This window comes from Penaeus japonicus, unplaced genomic scaffold (assembly GCF_977035675.1).
Source record: "Penaeus japonicus unplaced genomic scaffold, GWHDUDI00000001_assembly GWHDUDI00000042, whole genome shotgun sequence".
NCBI lineage: Eukaryota > Metazoa > Arthropoda > Malacostraca > Decapoda > Penaeidae > Penaeus > Penaeus japonicus.
The window spans coordinates 18,708,133-18,728,132 of record NW_028234444.1 but is presented as its reverse complement, the minus strand read 5'-3'; the positions used below and the strand labels follow the sequence as shown (position 1 = coordinate 18,728,132).

Genomic DNA, 20,000 nt, shown 5'->3' with positions numbered 1-20,000 from the left:
GTGTGACGATTTAAATGCAATATTGCAATCGCCCGGCTTAGGGGTTTTCGCGTAGCGCGTGCCCCGTCGGGAAAGGGTTAATGTGGAAAATGTGTAACAGTTGCTGAAGATTAAAAGACTGCTCAGGAGGTACAAGAATGAATTTCTCTTCAGGTGCGCTTCAGCCAGACACAGGAACAAGACGCCTCCTCTGCAAACCAAAAAAATGAAGGGGGCAAGACTGGCGACCGAGACCCTAACAGACCTCATGAGGCAGATTGGCGTTATGGTCCTGCACAGCTGTGGTATGACATGTTAGATGTTCCACCGACTGGAGGCAACTTTGACTACGGCTTCAAGGTGAAGGTAAATATATATGATTTGACAAGTTCTCTTATTCTGTACCTCCTATCTACACCAGTAAACATTTACCCCCTCCCTGTCTCAAATGGTAATTTTGTTGAAATATTTCCAAAATGTAAACACTAGTTTTATGCTAGTAATCCAATTTACAAATAGTATATACTCATATTCAGTAAAGATAACTTGGTGGATCATTATTTTATACATATAAGCTCGTAGATACTATTTTGAACATCAGTGTGCTATACATACACAGCAGTTATTGTAGTTACAGTTAACTCTTGCTCTTAATAGGAGGAAATGAAGCCAGCAGATAAAGTTGAAATGAAGACCGAAGAAATTGAAACCGAACAGCCCTTGAAGATGACACTCAGGATGAACGGCTACGACGCAGACAACGAGGAAGAGTTCCCGGACGACTGCTTCCACATGGTCACGCAGTACAACTGGGAGGAAGACATAATCTGGAATGGCGACGACATCAAGCACAAAGTACGTTGAAATGGCCAGAGCTGCAATTCTTTCTTTTTGTCTCTTTTACATCCAAGTTCTACAAGCTTATTATGATGATAAGATAAAACTGACTTTGAAGACTTGATTTACGAATGTAAAGACATTGTCTGTCTATAGCTTTACAAAGGACAACCCTTACAAAGTTGCTGTAACTGTGCATTTTTTGCCTCTCCATATATTTGTGTGTGTGTGTATATATGTGTGTATATTTATTTTTTCTCTTCAGTGACAGCTATCAGCATGTTCTACCATCTATTAAAAGGTTGAACATTTATTTTGATCATTGAAAATCAAAGTGATGTAGACAACATTATGTTTACAACTTTCTACTTTTCTAATTGTAAAGGATACTTGTGTGAGAATAGAGATAACTCAGTATTTTTGCATTGCAGATATATAAATTTTTTATTTGTTTATGTCAAAATCAACCAATACAATAATACATTTAACTGACAATGTTCTTTTCTAGTTTTAAGAATTGATTATAATGTTTATATAAATTATGGTGCTAGAACAGTATAGAAACTTTGAATATCTACATTTTTTTATATTCTAGGTAATTTCAAGAAAAAAAGTTAGCTTTCCAAAGTCATTTGCATCTGAAGAAATAATTTGAGTTGTAAAAAAAAGAAAGACATTGATATTAGCTTGGATAGGCTGTGTCCACTTTGGTCAATATTATCACTTGCAGCTTAATCAGAAACGGAAGAACATGGCTGCCGGGTGGGTGCCGAGCAGCTACAACAGGACGGCGCAAGCATTCAGCCAGCCCTCTAAGGTGACCACGCCTTTCGCCTCCACCAAAGCAGCTAAGACAAAAAGCCAAATGCCGTGAGTTTCATTAGATGTTTGGAAGTTTGTTTTGCATGGGTTGTGTTGGATAGGGTGTTGTTATTTTTATTTCTTTGTTTATTCATATATCCTTTCGTTATTACTGAATTTCTTTCTTTATAAAAGAAATTTTCATACGATGCAATATACCCATAATATCGAACGAGAAGCCCATGATAACATATTGTTCCTGCCCCCGAATCTCCGAATCTCGCCTGCAGCAAGGGCAACATAGACGACACCTGGTACTCGATCTTCCCAGTGGAGAACGAGGAGCTGGTGTACGGCCGTTGGGAGGACAACATCATCTGGGACCCAGAGAACATGGACAACATTCCCGAGCCGACGGTGTTGACGCTCGATCCCAACGACGAGAACATCATCCTCGGGATTCCTGAGGACGTGGATCCTTCCACCCTGGCCCAAGGTAGTTGTACTTTGTCCTGGGTGAAAGGCTTGCTGGCTCGAGTTTGTTTTTCATATAGACTACTTGTGGAAATGCTGGAATGAGTTGTATTAATTCATTGCAACAACATTTAGCTCTTTATCGTCCAAGGTTGTAATTTCATTTTAGATACTACTTTTCTATACAGTATTCTAATACATGAATCCTAAGAAAAGGGGATACCTGAATAATGATAATCATATTGAAATGGATGATTGGTTATATTTGGTATCATTCCAAAATAGAGTTGAAGTATATTACAGCTGAGATGGTACCAAAGGTATCATTATTGTTTGGTATTTATAGTCGGAATGTGCTACAACACAAAATTAAATTCATATTAAAGAGAAGCAGAGTAACACAATCACACTTGCTCGCCCTGGCCTCACACAGCCGTCATCCCTTAGCGCAGCATTAATGGTCCCGTTGCCCCACAGCCGATGCCCCGGTCAAGGTCAAAATCCCCCACCCCCACGTGAAGAAGTCCAAGATCCTCCTTGGCAAAGCTGGCGTCATCACCACCATCGAGGAGGAGTCCCCCCCACCTCCCCCCAAGTCCCCCGACAAGGATCCCTTCAACATATCCAACGATGAGTATTACCAGCCCAAGTCATCAGAGCAGACCATCAAGATGTCCATGGGCGGCGGACTCTTGCAGCACTCTACACCTGTGGTACGTTTGTGTGTGTGTGTGATTTGGGCCACCTACTGCATGCATCTAATTTGATTTGATTGACTTTCTTGAAGAGTCAAGATATGAAAATACAAAGAATATATCAGTACTTTATTTTTAAAAGTTTCTCCCTAAGCATATGATATTACAAAACATCCCTTTCTTTTCCTTGCAGGTTGAGTTGCAACCACCCTTCATTCCCACCTACATGGGAGAGAAGAAGTTACGTCTGTTCCACCGGCCGCCCTTGAAGAGGTACTCCCATGGCCCTCTCTCGACTCTTGGCCCGCATGCCGTCCATCCACTGACGAAGGAGATCAAGAAAAAGGCAAAGGTATTGGATTATGTCTTTGTTTTATTTGTTGATTGATTCATTGTGTTTTGATGGAAGTTGTTTGGTATAGTCTTGTTTTTTATGTGTATGTCTTTATTGAATAAGAAGAGGGGCGGACATTCTTTTCTCTCAAGACCATTCTTCCTGTCCTGTGTTTTGCTCCTCTTCTCTTCCCTTCCTTTTTTTAATCATTACGTTTTACGACACAGCAACGCGAGAACGAGAGGCTAGCCTCTGGTGGTGGAGATGTCTTCTTCATGAGGACACCTGAAGATCTCACAGGCAAGGACGGCGACATCATCCTGCTAGAATATTGTGAAGAGTATCCTCCTTTGCTGTCTCAGGTAGAGTGAACCGTACACTTTTGGTTATCTTAACTAGTACAACTAGAGTTGATCTTTTATTTTCGTATTACTAGAAATCTCTTGTGCTTCAATGACAAAGCTCAGATAGTAGCTGAGCATATACACTTGTTACAGTTATGTTATAAGACAATTATGCTGGACAGGTTGGTATGGCAACTCGCATCAAGAACTACTACAAGAGGAAAGCTGGCAATGACAAGGGTCCGCCGGAATTCCGCTTCGGAGAAACAGCATATGCCCACACATCACCCTTCTTGGGTGCCATGCATCCAGGGCAGAGCATCCAGACTATTGAGAATAATATGTATAGAGCCCCAATGTATGAGCACATGGTAAGTGCATAGAAAAAGTCATTTTGTTTCATTTAAGAATTGGGAGAACCCTTAAAGAGGACAATTAGAATCTCATATCTGCTGATGGCTTTATACAAAAAGTCAATTAAAGATAAAATTTAATGCAAGCAATTTCCAATCTTTCAAACAATCAGATCCCATACACCGATTTCCTGGTCTTGCGAACACGAAACGGATACAGCATAAGAGAGGTAGACGGACTCTTTACCGTCGGTCAGGAGTGTCCCCTCTACGAAACGCCAGGACCAAATTCCAAGAGAGCCAACAACTTCATCAGGGATTTCCTCCAGGTTGGGATTCACACTCGTTTGTTTTATTGTTATGCTTGGCAACTAGTTGTTGGTATTTGTGAATGTATTTTTGATAAGATGTAACTCGAGCCAGGTATTAGTCTGGCAGAGGCAACTATAGTTATATTTAATGTTTGCTTTGTTTTGTTTTTTTCTTTAGGTGTTTATATACAGATTGTTCTGGAAGAGTAAAGATAATCCTAGAAGAATAAAGATGGATGAGATCAAAAGAGCCTTCCCTGCTCATTCCGAAAGTTCTATCCGCAAAAGGCTCAAACCATGTGCTGACTTCAAGCGTACAGGTGTTGACAGGTGAGTCCGTGTAGCCCTAAAAATCAGTTTTATTTTTGTTCATAGGCTGATATATTAGTTATTTCTTTTATTTTACTAAAAACAGTAATTAGATTGTTCCTAGAATAGGGAAAGTTTCTCTCTCTCTCTCTCTCTCTCTCTCTCTCTCTCTTTTTCCCCTGCCCCTCCTCACCCAGCATTAGATCTGTTTTTTTTTTTTTCTCTCAATCCATAATGTAAAATTGCAGCAACTGGTGGGTGATCAAGCCAGAGTTCAGACTACCCACTGAGGAGGAGATTAGAGCCATGGTATCTCCAGAGCAGTGCTGCGCCTTCTTCAGTATGTGTGCAGCCGAGCAACGTTTAAAGGATGCAGGTTACGGAGACAAGTTTCTCTCTGCTCTTGAAGATGACAATGATGACGACACTCAGAAACTGGATGACGAAATCAAGGTGTTTTCAGTTGATTGTTTTTGTTTGCTGATGGAGTATTTGAAAAGAAAAGAACTTGCTTTTTTTCTTTTATTTTTTTCTTCTTTTTTTGTGAAGCATAATTAAAAGATAGAAAATGTGCCATCCATATTTTATACCATTTGCACTGTTTTTCAGGTTGCACCATGGCACACAACAAGAGCTTACATCCAGGCAGTAAGAGGGAAGTGCTTGCTACAGCTCACTGGACCAGCAGATCCAACAGGTCAGTGTTAGTTTTGTATTTGTGTGTGTGTGTGTGTCTGTCTGTCTGCAGTCACCCATGTGTAAATTGCAGCCACTTTAGATTTTGGACATTGAATATTATATGATAGATGTAGATATAGAAACTTGGGACTGATAAGAAGACTTCTGTCAGTTTTATCTCAAGACAAGTAGACAATTTGCCTTACAGACTATTTGTAGTAAATAAATTGTGTAATATCATAATAACAATTTCATTCAATCTCTTTTACCAGGCTGTGGTGAAGGTTTCTCATACATCCGAATCCCAAATAAGCCCACACAAAACAAAGAAGAACAGGAACAGCAACCCAAACGCACAGTTACAGGGACAGACGCTGATCTCCGAAGGCTTTCTTTAAACAATGCCAAAAACCTATTAAGACAGTATGGAGTGCCAGAGGAAGAGGTAAGCATCCTTGTTGGTTCTTCACTGAATTGAAAGGAGAGCAAAGTTCAATGTTCTGAAATTGGTGCATTAACATAGTTAATTTTAAGGGAGAACCTGAGACATTCTCACTCTACTTTGGAAATCTACAAGGTCCTCCCTGCTAGACCACACATCATATTTATATATCTCTATCTATCTATCTACATATCTATGTACACACACACACACACACACACACACACACACACACACACACACACACACACACACATATGTATGTATATATACATATTGGTTTTATTGTTGCTTTTATTATTATTATTGTAATTTTTCTTATTATTTATATTTAGAACTTGTCTGTTTAAACTATTTCCATTTAGTATTGGAATAATTAGCAGAAAATTTATTTTACAGATTAAAAAACTTACGAGATGGGAAGTCATTGATGTTGTGCGAACATTGTCCACGGAGAAAGCCAAAGCAGGAGAGGAAGGCATGAACAAATTTTCAAGAGGAAATCGCTTTTCAATCGCTGAACATCAAGAAAGGTAAGAGTGAATCGTATCCAAATTATACATGTGTTCTTGATAATCCTGTCAATGATTTCCAGTGTCAGTATATAACTCCTTCCATCTTTGCTTTTTCTTTTTCTTTTCGTTCTTCTTCTTATTTTTTCTTTCTTTCTCTCTCCCCACAGGTACAAAGAAGAGTGCCAGAGAATCTTTGACCTCCAGAACCGCGTGTTGGCTTCAGAGGAGGTGCTGTCAACAGACGAGGGATCGTCCGAGGAGGAAGACAACGACTCTGACATGGAGGAGAAAGGAAAATACATTGAAAACATCCTTGCTAATAAGAAGACTTCATCCCAGGTATGTTGAGATTGAGATGATGATGCTTTAGGATATGTTGTCTTATATGGCTATGCTAAATTGTTGGTTCCCACTTTTATTATAGTTTGATGAAGGGAGCTGTGAGAATATAGTCCTTGAAAAAACTACACAGTCATGGCATCCAATATGACTGCTTAATTAATTAGATATGAACATTGTAACCAACTCAAGTGGCTGACTTTTTAGTTGTGTTTTTTTTTATGAATTGTTTGATGAAATCTTGAGTTTTCCCCATGTTGAGTGTGGTAAGGTGGACACAGGATATTCACCCAAAGATTTAACTGCTTATGTAGTGGAGAGGTTACACTACAGAGAACAAAGGAGGAATTCAGTTCATCTCTGCATGTTTGAAGCATTAGCAATTTCTCGCCTCTATATCTATAAGTTTAGAACAGATTGAAATTGGTAGTTGCTCATATGGTTTAATGTGTGTTAACACAGTAGTGATTGATATGATTTATGTAATGAAGGTTTTTGATGAATATTTAAAAATTAAAGTCTTATTCTAGTAACTGCTGAGTCAGAATAATTGACCCTTTGGCCACAGTATTTTTAAAAAGTTTATACAGCCTTGTGTCAGTATTATCATATATGGTGCAGCCCATCCACGTCTAGGCCTATTGCTTGCCTTGACAGCAAATGACACCATCCACGACCAATGGGTTAAATCTACAGTCAGATTTCACTGATCCTAATGTGTATGCTTGCAGTTGTTTACATAATCATCTTTTTTTTTTTATAGATGACCTTAGAGAAAGAAGAACAGGAGAGAAAAGAACTACAGAAGATGATAATGGGAGAAGATGATAAAGATGGTGATAAGAAGAAAGCAACAAAGAAGGAAGATGATGAAAATTCTCAGTTTGGTTTCGGAACTCCAGGTCTGTGTGTGATTTTATTTTCTTCCAGCTGTGGTTTACTCTTCCTCTCTCTCAGCCTATTGTGTTTAGATAAGTCCTTGTGAGTGCATAGAAATCTATAAAATTTCTTTGTTTTTTGCAGGTCGTTTATTGCGTATCACTCGTACCTTCAAGACTGGAGATGGCAAGGAATATACACGTACTGAGATTGTTCGCAAAACAGCTGTCATTGATACATATGTTAAAATAAGAACATCTAAGGACGAATCCTTCATCAAGAGCTTTGCTGGACAGCTGGGTAAGTGAAGTTTCTTTCTTGTTGTTCATTGACTTTGTGAACTTTATCAAAATCACCTCAGAAGCTCTAAATGAGTTTAGGTAGTCCTTTCATCATATACTGATATCCTCAAAACAATACAGCACATAATGCTGCTTAATCACCCATATTTATATGCACCTCACCTCTTGCTCCGTTTCCAGATGAAACTCAGAAGGAGGAGATGAAACGAGAGAGGCGACGACTCCAGGAACAGCTGAGGAGAATCAAGAGGAACCAAGAACGGCAGCAGAAGGGCATTGTGACTCCACCCAAGACCAAGAAGCCAAAATTGAAACCTGACCTTAAACTCAAGTGTGGTGCCTGCGGCCAGGTCAGAATAAAGTTGTAGTTCTCGAACATAAAAGTTAAAAGAGTTTATTTTATATATCAATTAGCTTATCTCAACTAGACAGACCATTCTGTGTAAAATTGTTAGATTTAGATTATATTTATATTTTTACTGTTTTGTATATCATTTTCTAATCTGCTTCTCCTCTTGTACATTGTTTAGACAATTCCAAGCCAATTAGTTACATTACAGTTCTCAACATCTTTCAATATTGGCCTTTCATGATGTGTAGGCAGTTTCACATAGTCAAATTTCCTTTCAGATTCCTGATTTGTATGTGTCTTCCTGAAAGTAATTCCAGATGCTCAGCTTTTTCCTTTTCTTTCATTCTTTCTTGTTTCTTCTTCATCATCATCATCTTCTTGTTCCTTTCCTATTTTTCTGATAAATCCAATAAAAGCTTTACAGCTGTGTGTCAGGTCATGCTGATAGTCACTGTCTTTCTCAATTATCGTAGGTTGGTCACATGCGTACAAACAAAGCCTGTCCGATGTACGCCGGTAACACAAGCAACACGCAGCCCATCAGCGTAGCCATGACGGAGGAGCAGGAGGAAGAGATGGAGAAGGTCGGCATCGAGGAGTCGGAGGAACTGATCAATGTGGACGGCACGAAGATCAAGCTCTCCTCCAAAGTCATCAAGGTTAGTAGTAGGCTGGGCTGAGTTTTGACACGTTACCGTGGGAGGTCCAGAAGTGCAGTATTTATTTTGAGTCTGTGTGTGGAAGGCGTCTTCTGTTCAATGTCTGTAAGGGTGATGATTCAGAATATCCACTAGATTTTGAAGATGGTATTGCACCGTGATTAATGGGAAAGATAAAGATGTTTAGATAAAGTTTAAAAGCTTTTTTTTTTTTTTTTTTTCTATTAGCTATTATTATGTTTATATACATTCAGGTGCAGTATATCTGTCTAGCTATATCTAATTATATAAATATAATGTATATTCACACACATTCACATACTCTCACACTCTCGCACACAACCAAAGCTGGTAAATTACTTGATGCAATTGACAAAGTTCATTAGGTAGATATTAAGTACAGCACAATGGATATATATATATATATATATATATATATATATATATATATATATATATATATATACATATATATATATATATACATATATATATATACATATATATATATACATATATATATACATATATATATACATGCATATATACATACATGCATATACATACATGCATATACATACATACATACATACATAATTACATAAATATACATAAATATACATAAATATACATAAATATACACAAATACACACAAATACACACAAATACACACAAATACACACACACACACACACACACACACACACACACACACACACACACACACACACTGTATGTTCAGTACTCGCAGAAGGTAAATTTGGGAGCTCAAAGAAAAATGATTTAAGGTTTAACTTCATTAAATTAAGTGATAACACTAACACTAATGTTTTATGTCATTCTGTTCATAGTTCAGGTATTGGTAAATTCTTTTTCAAAGTTGATCTAGTGAAACTGAATCCCACGCTTCCTGGATGGCAGCCTTCAGCTTGAGGTGTGACAGGTTGTCTCAGAGATAACTTCATGATCATCCACAAATTCTCAATGGGATTGGGATCTAGGCTGTTACCCAGCCAATCTCTAATATACTTTACCTCACTGTCTTGAAGCCATTGTGCTGTATTACAAGGGGCTCTATCTTGCATGAAGATGTCCCTTTTGGTCTTCTGAAAAGATTATGTCAGATGGTCAAGGAGGTGTTAAAAGTAACTGTTCTGATTCATTCTCTTATCAGCAGGGAGTATTACAAGATATCCAACATCATAGTAAGTAATTCACCTCCTTATCATAAGAGAATCAGGTTGCTTCGCCGTCCTTTGTATGTACTGACGCAATAGCAGATCAGAGTCGAGCAGCCTATACGTCATCCACTGCCTCCAGTCAGAATATGTAATTTATCAGATCACAAGACACTCATCTGTGTGTTACATAACTTCCCAGACACTGTGAAGACAGTCTTGGAGGCTCCTTGTACTAACATGTGCAAGGAGTTCAGTGTTTTTCCATGGGGGTCTCATGCTGTCTTGCAGGGGTTTGCTTTCAACTGCCTTCAGATAATCTTTTCAGTCCTTAAAGAAGTCATTTTCGGTTGCCCAGTCTTTCGTCATGTTGCAGGTAAATTTCCCCAACTATCACAAAAATGTTTCACTCGTGTTGGATAAAAAAAACTAGCATATACAAAGGGAAAAATGGTCAGTTATGGGCAAACACCCATCATACATAGAGTGACAGGAGACTTACAATCAAAGCGAGTCTTTGTTAACTTGACAGCCTTCTCCCAATCTAACTTTCTGTTAGTACTTTGTACGTGTGTGTGTGTGTGTGTGTTTTTGTTTGTGCAAGTGTTTCTCTCTCTCTCTCGCTCTCTCTCACTCTCATTTTTTTATTGTGTTTGTATGTATAGATATATGTATAGATATATGTATTTATATATATATATATATGTATATATATATATATATATATATATATATATATATAGATATAAATATAGATATAAATATAGATATAGATATAGATATATATAATTATGTATATATATATATATATATATATATATATATATATATATATATATATATATATATATATATATATATATATATATATATATATATACACACATATATTTACATATATATATACATAAAAATATATACACATAAAGATTTGCATGTACACACACATACACACACACACACACACACACACACACACACACACACACACACACACACACACACACACACACACACACACACACACACACACACACACACACACACACACACACACACACACACACACACACACACACACACACACACACACACACGCATAAATAATTATACGCATACATACACACATATATATATACTTAGATAGATGTTGTTACCCAAGGAATTTTATCATGAATAATGTAGCACATCTGACACTAGGGCTGAACTCTTACACCAATGGTCACTACTCAGCTCTGAAGATCTGTGTCTTTGCTGTCACTTTACTAATGCTAATCAACATTAGGCTCTCCGGCTTAATGTGTAACAGTAATTACATACTTAACAATTAGAATAAGGATACTAATGATGAGGTTTTGTGTACTTGAACAAAAGGATCTTAATTTCTAACTTTGAATATATTCTTTCTAACTGACTTGAGACAGGATCTTGGTTATTCATTTCAGGAGGAAGTGAATTATATGAACACGAAATTTGTGTGTGTGTGTGTGTGTTTGTGTGTGTGTCTGTGTGTGATGCTATCCTTTCCTCTCTATCTAACTTTTTTTTTTCTTTTTTATGAGCTACATATCAGTTTGAGAGCCAAAGTTAACATTGATTGCCTACTTACCCCCTTTCACTATCTAATTAGAAAACAAATGTACCTCTAATGGTCTCCCCTTATATTCAATGGTGGTGTGCGGCAAAACATAGGCTTTATCATTGATTTTTTTCCTTTTCTTTTTATTACTTCTTATATCTTATAGCTTCCTCTTTTTTTTCTTCTTTTTTTTTTTTTTTTCTTTGGTATAATTTGCATTCCAATGTTCCTTTGTACTTGGGCATCCTCATAACAGTGGTTAGTTAGAGGTGACGTGGGATAATCTGACTGTTTTGATTTGGCACCAGTGCTCATTCTCTTGTCTCAGTGATGATAGTTTGCCGAGACTTAACCTTTGGGGGACAAATAATTCTTTCAGCATGCCGAAGAGATCAAGAGGAGATCACTTGTTCTCAAAGTGCCCAAGGACCAGGTTAAAAATGCCAAGAGGAGACGCGCGGGCACAGTAGTCCACTGCGATTACCTGAAGCGGAAGGAACGCTCTGTCAACCGGCGCAGGATTGACCCTGTCATAACTTTGTCTACCATTTTTGAGGAAATGCTGAATGAGATGAGGGAAATGTCCGATGCCCAGCCCTTCCTGTTCCCTGTTAATATCAAGGTAAGGTCTCCTTTTATTGCATAATTGTGTTCTTTCTCTCTCTCACTATTTTCTCTCTCTTCTCTCTCTCTCTCTCTCTCTCTCTCTCTCTCTCTCTCTCTCTCTCTCTCTCTCTCTCTCTCTTCTCTCTCTCTCTCTCTCTCTCTCTCTCTCTCTCTCTCTCTCTCTCTCTCTCTCTCTCTCTCTCTCTCTCTCTCTCTCTCTCTCTCTCTCTCTCTTCTTCTCTCTCTCTCTCTCTCTCTCTCTCTCTCTCTCTCTCTCCTCTCTCTCTCTCTCTCTCTCTCTTCTCTCTCTCTCTCTCTCTCTCTCTCTCTCTCTCTCTCTCTCTCTCTCTCTCTCTCTCTCTCTCTCTCTCTCTCTCTCTCTCTCTCTCTCTCTCTCTCTCTCTCTCTCTCTCTCTCTCTCTCTCTCCTCTCTCTATCCTCTCTCTCTCCTCTCTCTTTCTCTTCTCTCTTTCTCCTCTCTCCTCTCTCTCTCTCTCTCTCTCTCTTCTCTCTCTCTCTCCTCTCTCTCTCTCTCTCTCTCTCTCTCTCTCTCTCTCTCTTTCTCTCTCTCTCTCTCTCCCTCTTTTCCTCTTCCTCTCTCTCTCTCTCTCTCTCATTATTTTTGTCTCTCTCTCTCTTTTTTTTTTTCTTCTTCTTCCTTTCTCATCATCTGTGATATTTTGTTTGAAAAGATTGCTTCTTAAACTATTGAAGTGATATCTTTTGAAATGCTGAGTTAGTTTTGTAAATCTAATTTTATTGACAAGATGTTTCCAGGAGGAAAATTCATGTTCCTCTTCTTTTTCTGCAGGTTGCGTTTGATTACATCCTAGATAACATAGTGAACCAGAAGCTGTTCTCAATGCAGGAGTCATGGCCTTTCATGAAACCTGTGAACAAGAAAAATGTTAAAGACTATTATGAAATCATTCAGAATCCCATGGATCTCTCAACTATTGCTAAAAAAGTGAAAAGTAAGGACAGTTAGCTATGATCACAATGTGTGATGTATACATGCATGTGTGTCAGTGATAGTGATCGTACTGTTACTACAATGGAAATAATTATTGAAATTATGAAATTATCACTTTGATATTCCATTACTGTATAATATTATATGATCAAGTACTTATGTGTTTGAGTTTGCCACATTCACTAATTTTCCCACCAGATCATAAGTACCACAGCCGAGCAGAGTTTATGTCAGACATGGAGCTCATTCTGACCAACAGTGTCCGGTACAATGGCCAGGACTCCTCTTTCACACAGAAGGCTGAGACTCTCCTTCAAGTGTGTAAGGAAAGCTTAGCGGAGGTATGTTCTGTGTGTTTTATAATTCTACTTTTTTGTGTTGGATTGTAATATTTTTTACATAAATGCAATTAACGATTCATGGAAATGTGAACGTTCTTTGGGAATGTAGTTATGAATCAAGAGATACTTACAATTTAGAAACCACAATGCGCGCCAACCCACACCCTTGTATTTGGCAGTACGAGACACACCTAGACAGCCTGGAGAAGAAGATATCGCTGGCACAAGAACGAGCATTGGAGCAGGCCGAGACAGACTCCCTGGGCACCTCACTCGGGCCAGACGATGACACCAACTACACCTACGCTGAGCCCGAGCAAGATCACCCAGATCAACAGCTTGGATCACCCTCTGATAACATGATGGGTTATTCAGGTTTGTATGGTTAGTCTTGAAAAATGTTTGTTCTTTTATTTACTCTGTGATTTGATTTTGTGGTTATATTAAGAAAAAAAATATGATTGATTTCTTGAATGTTGTTTAATGTCCAAGTGAACTGAAAGATTAGAAATGCGAGCATGTCTGCTTTGTCTGGTGGATTGCAATCTGCAAGCCAATTTGCTAGTCAATAAGGACATCCTAGAGTTCCTGTGCAGACAATCATCATTCATCATCATTATATGGGTAGCCCAACTATCAATGAGAGATTTTGCTGATGTGTGTTCTTTCTTAGTTTAACACTGATACACCCAATTGACTTCTCAGGGGATGAGGATGACGAACATGTGAATGTTGTTGATGGTGATGAGGAGGACATGATGCCATCAGCCAAGAGAAGAAGAATTCAGGAAAGTCAGAGGAATGTGCTTGAGGAAGGTAAGGCTCACTGTAGTTGCATCTCTGTGCAAACACATGGCTAACACTCTCAGTCACACACACACACACACACACACACACACACACACACACACACACACACACACACACACACACACACACACACACACACACACACACACACACACACACACACACACACACACACACACACACACACACACACATATACATATGTATCCATATATATGTGTGTGTGCATGCGTGCACATGCTCACATGTATGTTTGATGTACAAGCTACAAAATGAAGAAGACAACAACCAGTTCCTAATGCTTTTTCAAAAACCTTTGTTTCAGATCTTGAGTTTAGTGACGATGAGGAGGACTTTGGGGGCAGGAGGCAAGTGGAGATGGAAGGGGACATAGCGGCTGGAATGGTTCTGGAAGAAGGCCAGTACATCACCCAGCAAGGGCCAGATGAAACACAGGGTGCAGCAGAAGCCATGGTTCAGTTGGCTGCTCAGTACTCATACTATCAGGTAAATCAGGATGCATGTCTTTGCAGCTATTCAAGAGAAAAGAAAAAAAAGTAAAAGATAATTTTCATTTCTGCATTATATCCTGCTTAAGTTTCAGTTGATTTTGAAAGTGAAATCAGTTCAAAATGGCTTTCTGTGGTTAATCTATTCTGTGTATGCAGGGTGAGGGAAGTGGAGATGAACATCAAGATGGGCTTGTTGGGGACAACTCCATGGTGGTGGATGCCAGCTATGACCCATCTGTGGAGTTCCTTGGTGGTATGATGCCATCACAGGTAAGTTGAAGCCTAATTCTTTTGTAGGGGGGACAGGTAGTTATGGTTGTTATATTTTAATGTATTGATTTCTTTTTCTTTTTCTTTTTCTTTTTTCTTTTTAAGGTTTATTTCACAAAGTCTGATCTTCATTACCATCTTGGGAACAGGTTCAGATTTTGATTGCACTTGTTTACATCATTGCTCTCTTCCTCTCCACACGGTTATCACTACAAAGTCTGATTCAGAGTCTGTTCCTTCCACAGCCACACGATGATGCAACCATTAACAACGACTTGGAGGTGTCTGACTCTGACGACGAGGCTGGCCACCAAGCCCAGCAGCAAGTCCAGGAACCTCCACCGGACGAGGAAGACGCACTTTGGTTCTAGGGCTCCGTCTCGCTCTCAGTCAGGGTTGCCTTTCTGCAGTAGGCGGCTGACTCGGAGTCGTGTGTTTGATGATATTACAAAAGAAATGAAGAGACAGAAGGAAGGGATCTCATTTTTTAGGGAATTTTTGCATAATTTTACTTTTCATGCTGAATCCGGCAAGAATAGCAGGAGGAAGAAACAGAGAAGTAGGACTGACTGCCTTCTGGTCGAGTTTCTGATTAAGTTTTTTTTTTTTTTCTTGTAGTTCAATTCAAGTTCATCATTTTTGGTCGATATTGATTTTTTTTGTTTTATTTTGGTTCATGATGAATCAGTGACCTCTTTTCTTTTTCACACTTACACAGTTTCAAGGGTCATGGAGGTTGATGAATGATAAGATTAGTCACATTAGAAATTATTCTCATGATTGAAGTTTTCCCTCTTTTGCAATTGGTATGTAAATATATTTTTGTATTCTTTAATAAAGAGAAAAAAGAGGAAACTTTTATTAAATGAGAATGTAATTCTGATTGATAATGTAGTATAGATGTCTTTAATTGTATTTAAGCACAGAAATAAGAAGCCAGTGAACCATATTTTTGAATATATTATTTATTATGATTTTCTTTTCTCTTTTGTCGAGCTGATTAGGGAGTTTAATATCATGTTTTTTTCTATATGAGATGTGTTCATTTATATGAGAATTCTGAGAAAAAAAACTGCAATATAACTGTAAATAGCTGAACTGTAGAGGCAGTAAAAAAGATTGTTAATAAGTCTTGTGTTTCCGTATATATATTCCACGCTAGCGAATGGTATGCATAGGTGGCTATATTTAGATTTTTTTTTTCTATTGAAGCAAAAAGGTTCTTAGGGGGTTTGGTGATGGTTGGCTGTCTGGAAAAAAACATTGTCATGTTGCAAATATTTATCACAATCAACCTCTCCATTATCAAGTGATTTTCACTACCAATCTGTCAACCTGGCATCATCACCAGCCTCCCAAATGCATCTTTTCTCTTGATAAAAAAAATGAGTATAGTAGTTGGTTTAAAACTTGTTGCATTATAGGTTAGAAAGCAAGATCATTCTCCCATGCCATTGCAAAATTTGTAACACAACGAGTCAGTAAATCATTTTCAAAATGTATAAGAACTATGTAAATGTGGATACACATATCTTTCTACTTGCCGGGAAATTTGTTCAAATATATTCAATTTTATCTGATACTGTTTTGACAACAGTTACCATTTTTGTGTCTATATTTTATTATTACCAGATAAATAGGATTCTGATGAAATATTGAAGTCTAACTTGTATGAGGACTTTAGTAAAATGTACAAATTTATTAATTTTTTCCTTTTTTTTACCTACTTGCCTTTTATGGGACAATTAAATTAACAGTTATCTATTCATATGTGTATTATTGTGACCCTTGGTTGAATGGATATTTATATTCTTCATTTTTCTAGAATTTTCCATTGGTACTTAAGTGTTTATTGCTCCTATAGACCTTAAACCTTCAAATAACTGCATGACTTGATGCCTGATTGACCTTACATCATCTTGGGGGACTGTTTCTGTGGGACTTATTTCAGTCCCAAATATGCAGTCATGGACAGGATTAGATACATTCTTATCAGTAACACTATAATCCAACCTTATTTGAGAGTATTAAAAGGAGGGATGGAGGTTAGTCCACAAGATCTAAACTAGGTGTTTATTACATGAACTTCCTAAACTCAAGTAGAAATTGCAATTTTGAGTCTAATTGCCCCTTGAAATATGAAATGTTATAAAAAAAAGAGGTAAATTATGATAAAACATCTATTAACCCATTCGAGTCGGATGACGTGCTGACACGTTTCGTGGTTTTTGAGTCAGACGCCAGCAACGAGATATTTGGTCAAGGCCAGCACTCGGGGTGAGCGAGCAGACAGCCTAGGCTCACGGCTAGTGCACCCGAGAATCCTGAGGCATTAGGTTTATGTGTTCGAAAACCCCGGCATTCTGACCATTCTGAGCCGGAATTGCCCCGGCATTAATGGGTTAATCCCCAGGCAAGGTCACTAAATAATATACATCATCAAAATGAAAAAATATTGCAGCAGAATTTCAAATATATGACAAAGGGTTATTTAAGAACAATCAGCTGGCATCTACATTCCTCCTCATATTTCTATCAGTATCCTGTTCTATGGATATTTACTTTTATCTATATGAAGATAGTGTGATAACTATAATATAATCTTAAAGACCTTTCCCTCCCTCCCTCCCTCCCTCCCTCCCTCCCTCTCCCTCTCCCTCTCCCTCTCCCTCTCCCTCTCCCTCTCCCTCTCCCTCTCCCTCTCCCTCTCCCTCTCCCTCTCCCTCTCCCTCTCCCTCTCCTTCTCTCTCTCTCTGTGCATGTGTGCGTGTGCGTGTGCGTGTGCGCGTGCATGTGTGTGTGTCCCTCATTAGGAGAGCAACCTCAAATCACAGAATGCAAATGTCATTAAGAGAAAAACACCCATTATATTCACACCCATTATGTTGTGGTACATAAAATACATTAATGCCGGCTACAGAGTGCCGTGATGTCCTAATGTTCCAAGATGTTCCATCATCGGAGTCTAACCTTTATTAAAGCAGAATTAGCATTAGTATTTATCTAGTATAAGACATATTTTAGCATAAACTGGCATGGTTTTGGTTCATAATTAAGTAAGATAGCCAAAACATGTAGTGACAGAGGGTTATAGGGGGAAGAACTGTACTCCCAAATAGTCTCAATTTTTCATTGTCTTTTAGAAGTGAAGAAGCTATTGGTCATTCACATGGCAGATTCATTGTTCACAAGAGACAGGAAATAGAAAAAGGGCATTATTAAATGAAGCTCATTTTTTATATGTTGCACCTTAAAGAAAAAAAATTCCACCATCATTAGCAAATAATCTAAGTCAGACATGCATTCATAAGTGCACAGTTCCTATTTCACAATATCTAGGAATATTTTTTTGTAAAAGATCTGGTACCCCTTAGAGTCTGGGACTCAAAAGTATATGCCTCAGCACTTCATGGTTAACCCTCTCTGGACGGGTGGTACAGTACTGTACCGCGCATTCAAAAGCCCAGTGGCCGGGCGGCACAGTATTGTGCCAGCCATTTAATTGATTTAGGCCTAATAATTCGAACGCCCCGGCATTGGGACATTCAAGGCTGGAATGCCCCCGTCGTAAGTGGGTTAATCTAGCATATAGAAAATATTGAAAACAGTGCAATAATTCCACTATGGATTTATTTGAAATTTTATTTGAAAATTTCTTGCTGGTAAGTTTTGCAACATTGCATCAAAATTATGCTCTTAATTCACATACATACACATATTTTTTCAGTTTGGTCTACTTAAACTTTTCAAAATCTGGGCACTGGTGGCTGTAGTCATACCAAAAGTAATGCCAGACACACAGGATGGAGATCTGGACATCTAACTCTATTTTTACAGAGTCTGTCATGGTACCCTTCCTTCAGATATGCAAAGTGACCCATACACCATTTAACCCATTGCCGATGGGGGATAGATTCGCTTGCCCAGTCTCCAGGTGGATTTTATTTCAGAGCAAGGTAGCTTCACACAACATAATTTGATTTTTCCAACTCTCATTCAGTCACTCCTTGTAAAACTAGAGCCATTTTTGTTTTATTGTGTTTAGAGACTTATAAGTGTCATATGAAAGGCTCTATCAATGCTGCAACTGACTAGAATTGTAGTATATGATCCATATCAGCTCATTATTTTCTTTATTCTCAGTGTGATTGAAGTATTACTGTTTTATGGGAGGACAAAATGTAACTTTATTTTTTCTTATTTGTGTGCTGTCATGAATTAATATGAAACATATAACCATCTAGAATGAAGATAACATGAAGAGGTAGGTTAGAGGAAGGAAACCTGTGCTTATGGCTGAGTGCCACAATAAAGGGCATCCCTATTGGCACAAGAGCACATTTAGGACAATGGGTATGGTTCGAGTCACCTTCCTCTTCTCATTCTGCCTGCACATTCTTCATCGGCGGTACTTTAGAGCAAGAGATCAGCAACTTGCTGTGTGCCATCGCTCTATAAAGATAGTACTTGCTAGAGACCGTAGATGGGTGCCACTCAAGGCTCTCTCTCCTACTGGTGCTAGAAGTGGTGCCATCAAGGTTTTGGATGTTAGCTTTAGGTTAGCTTAATATTACAGTAATTATAGTAATTATGACTGCAGTTGTCATCATTGCTCATTCCTTACTCATAGCACAGTAAAATAGCACAGCAATCCAAAATACCCAAACACCCATCATCAGGCCAAAGCTCCTGTGTCACGTATGTCATGGCACCCGTCTGCAATGGGTTAATGAGTGATTCACAAAAAAAGGCATAACCTCATGTAATACTTATTTATTCACTGTTGAGTCAAAATCAAATTGTCAAGGATGTCAAAATTGTTTGACTTCATAATGCCATGCTGCAGCAAGACCAAGCATGCTGTGATATCTGTTATGACAACCATAATGAATGTTCAACTGATTATGTTATTAAGTAGAGTGCATCAAAAAATTAATGAACTTGTATAATAAGCAAGGGTAGATATGCAAGCTGTACTATGTTCCCCCCTATCTTAGGAGGCCATCCAATCTAAACCAACACAAAATACACTGTCACCTTCACTTCACTTGCTTCAACCAGAAGAGAGTCATTTGTTGCTAGATAAATAGAACTAATCCCAAACTTAATAATATAAAAAATAAACTAT

The 20,000-nt window shown here is 38.3% G+C and overlaps 2 protein-coding genes across 3 annotated transcripts in view; one reads left to right on the top strand and one right to left on the bottom strand.

Moving 5' to 3' along the window:
* Taf1 (TATA-box binding protein associated factor 1) overlaps window positions 1–16,573 on the top strand; it is a 20,979-nt gene extending 4,406 nt beyond the window's left edge. The window contains 27 exon segments of the mRNA XM_086534737.1: window positions 154–345; window positions 637–834; window positions 1,547–1,686; window positions 1,908–2,116; window positions 2,569–2,804; window positions 2,980–3,138; window positions 3,348–3,482; window positions 3,647–3,835; window positions 3,991–4,146; window positions 4,307–4,458; window positions 4,686–4,890; window positions 5,047–5,134; window positions 5,388–5,560; window positions 5,957–6,090; window positions 6,240–6,411; window positions 7,175–7,313; window positions 7,435–7,590; window positions 7,773–7,942; window positions 8,418–8,603; window positions 11,740–12,260; window positions 12,759–12,940; window positions 13,138–13,280; window positions 13,460–13,655; window positions 13,986–14,096; window positions 14,416–14,597; window positions 14,759–14,872; window positions 15,118–16,573. Of these exon segments, the coding sequence (XP_086390863.1) occupies window positions 154–345; window positions 637–834; window positions 1,547–1,686; window positions 1,908–2,116; window positions 2,569–2,804; window positions 2,980–3,138; window positions 3,348–3,482; window positions 3,647–3,835; window positions 3,991–4,146; window positions 4,307–4,458; window positions 4,686–4,890; window positions 5,047–5,134; window positions 5,388–5,560; window positions 5,957–6,090; window positions 6,240–6,411; window positions 7,175–7,313; window positions 7,435–7,590; window positions 7,773–7,942; window positions 8,418–8,603; window positions 11,740–12,260; window positions 12,759–12,940; window positions 13,138–13,280; window positions 13,460–13,655; window positions 13,986–14,096; window positions 14,416–14,597; window positions 14,759–14,872; window positions 15,118–15,243 (4,764 nt within the window). The 3' untranslated portion in view covers window positions 15,244–16,573.
* A 3,056-nt stretch (window positions 16,574–19,629) lies between these two features.
* Hmbs (porphobilinogen deaminase-like protein l(3)02640) overlaps window positions 19,630–20,000 on the bottom strand; it is a 13,685-nt gene continuing 13,314 nt past the window's right edge. For both annotated transcript variants that reach the window (XM_043020894.2, XM_043020895.2), the window contains exon 7: window positions 19,630–20,000. This exon is cut by the window's right edge and continues 2,310 nt beyond it. The gene's annotated coding sequence lies outside the window, so the exon portion shown is untranslated.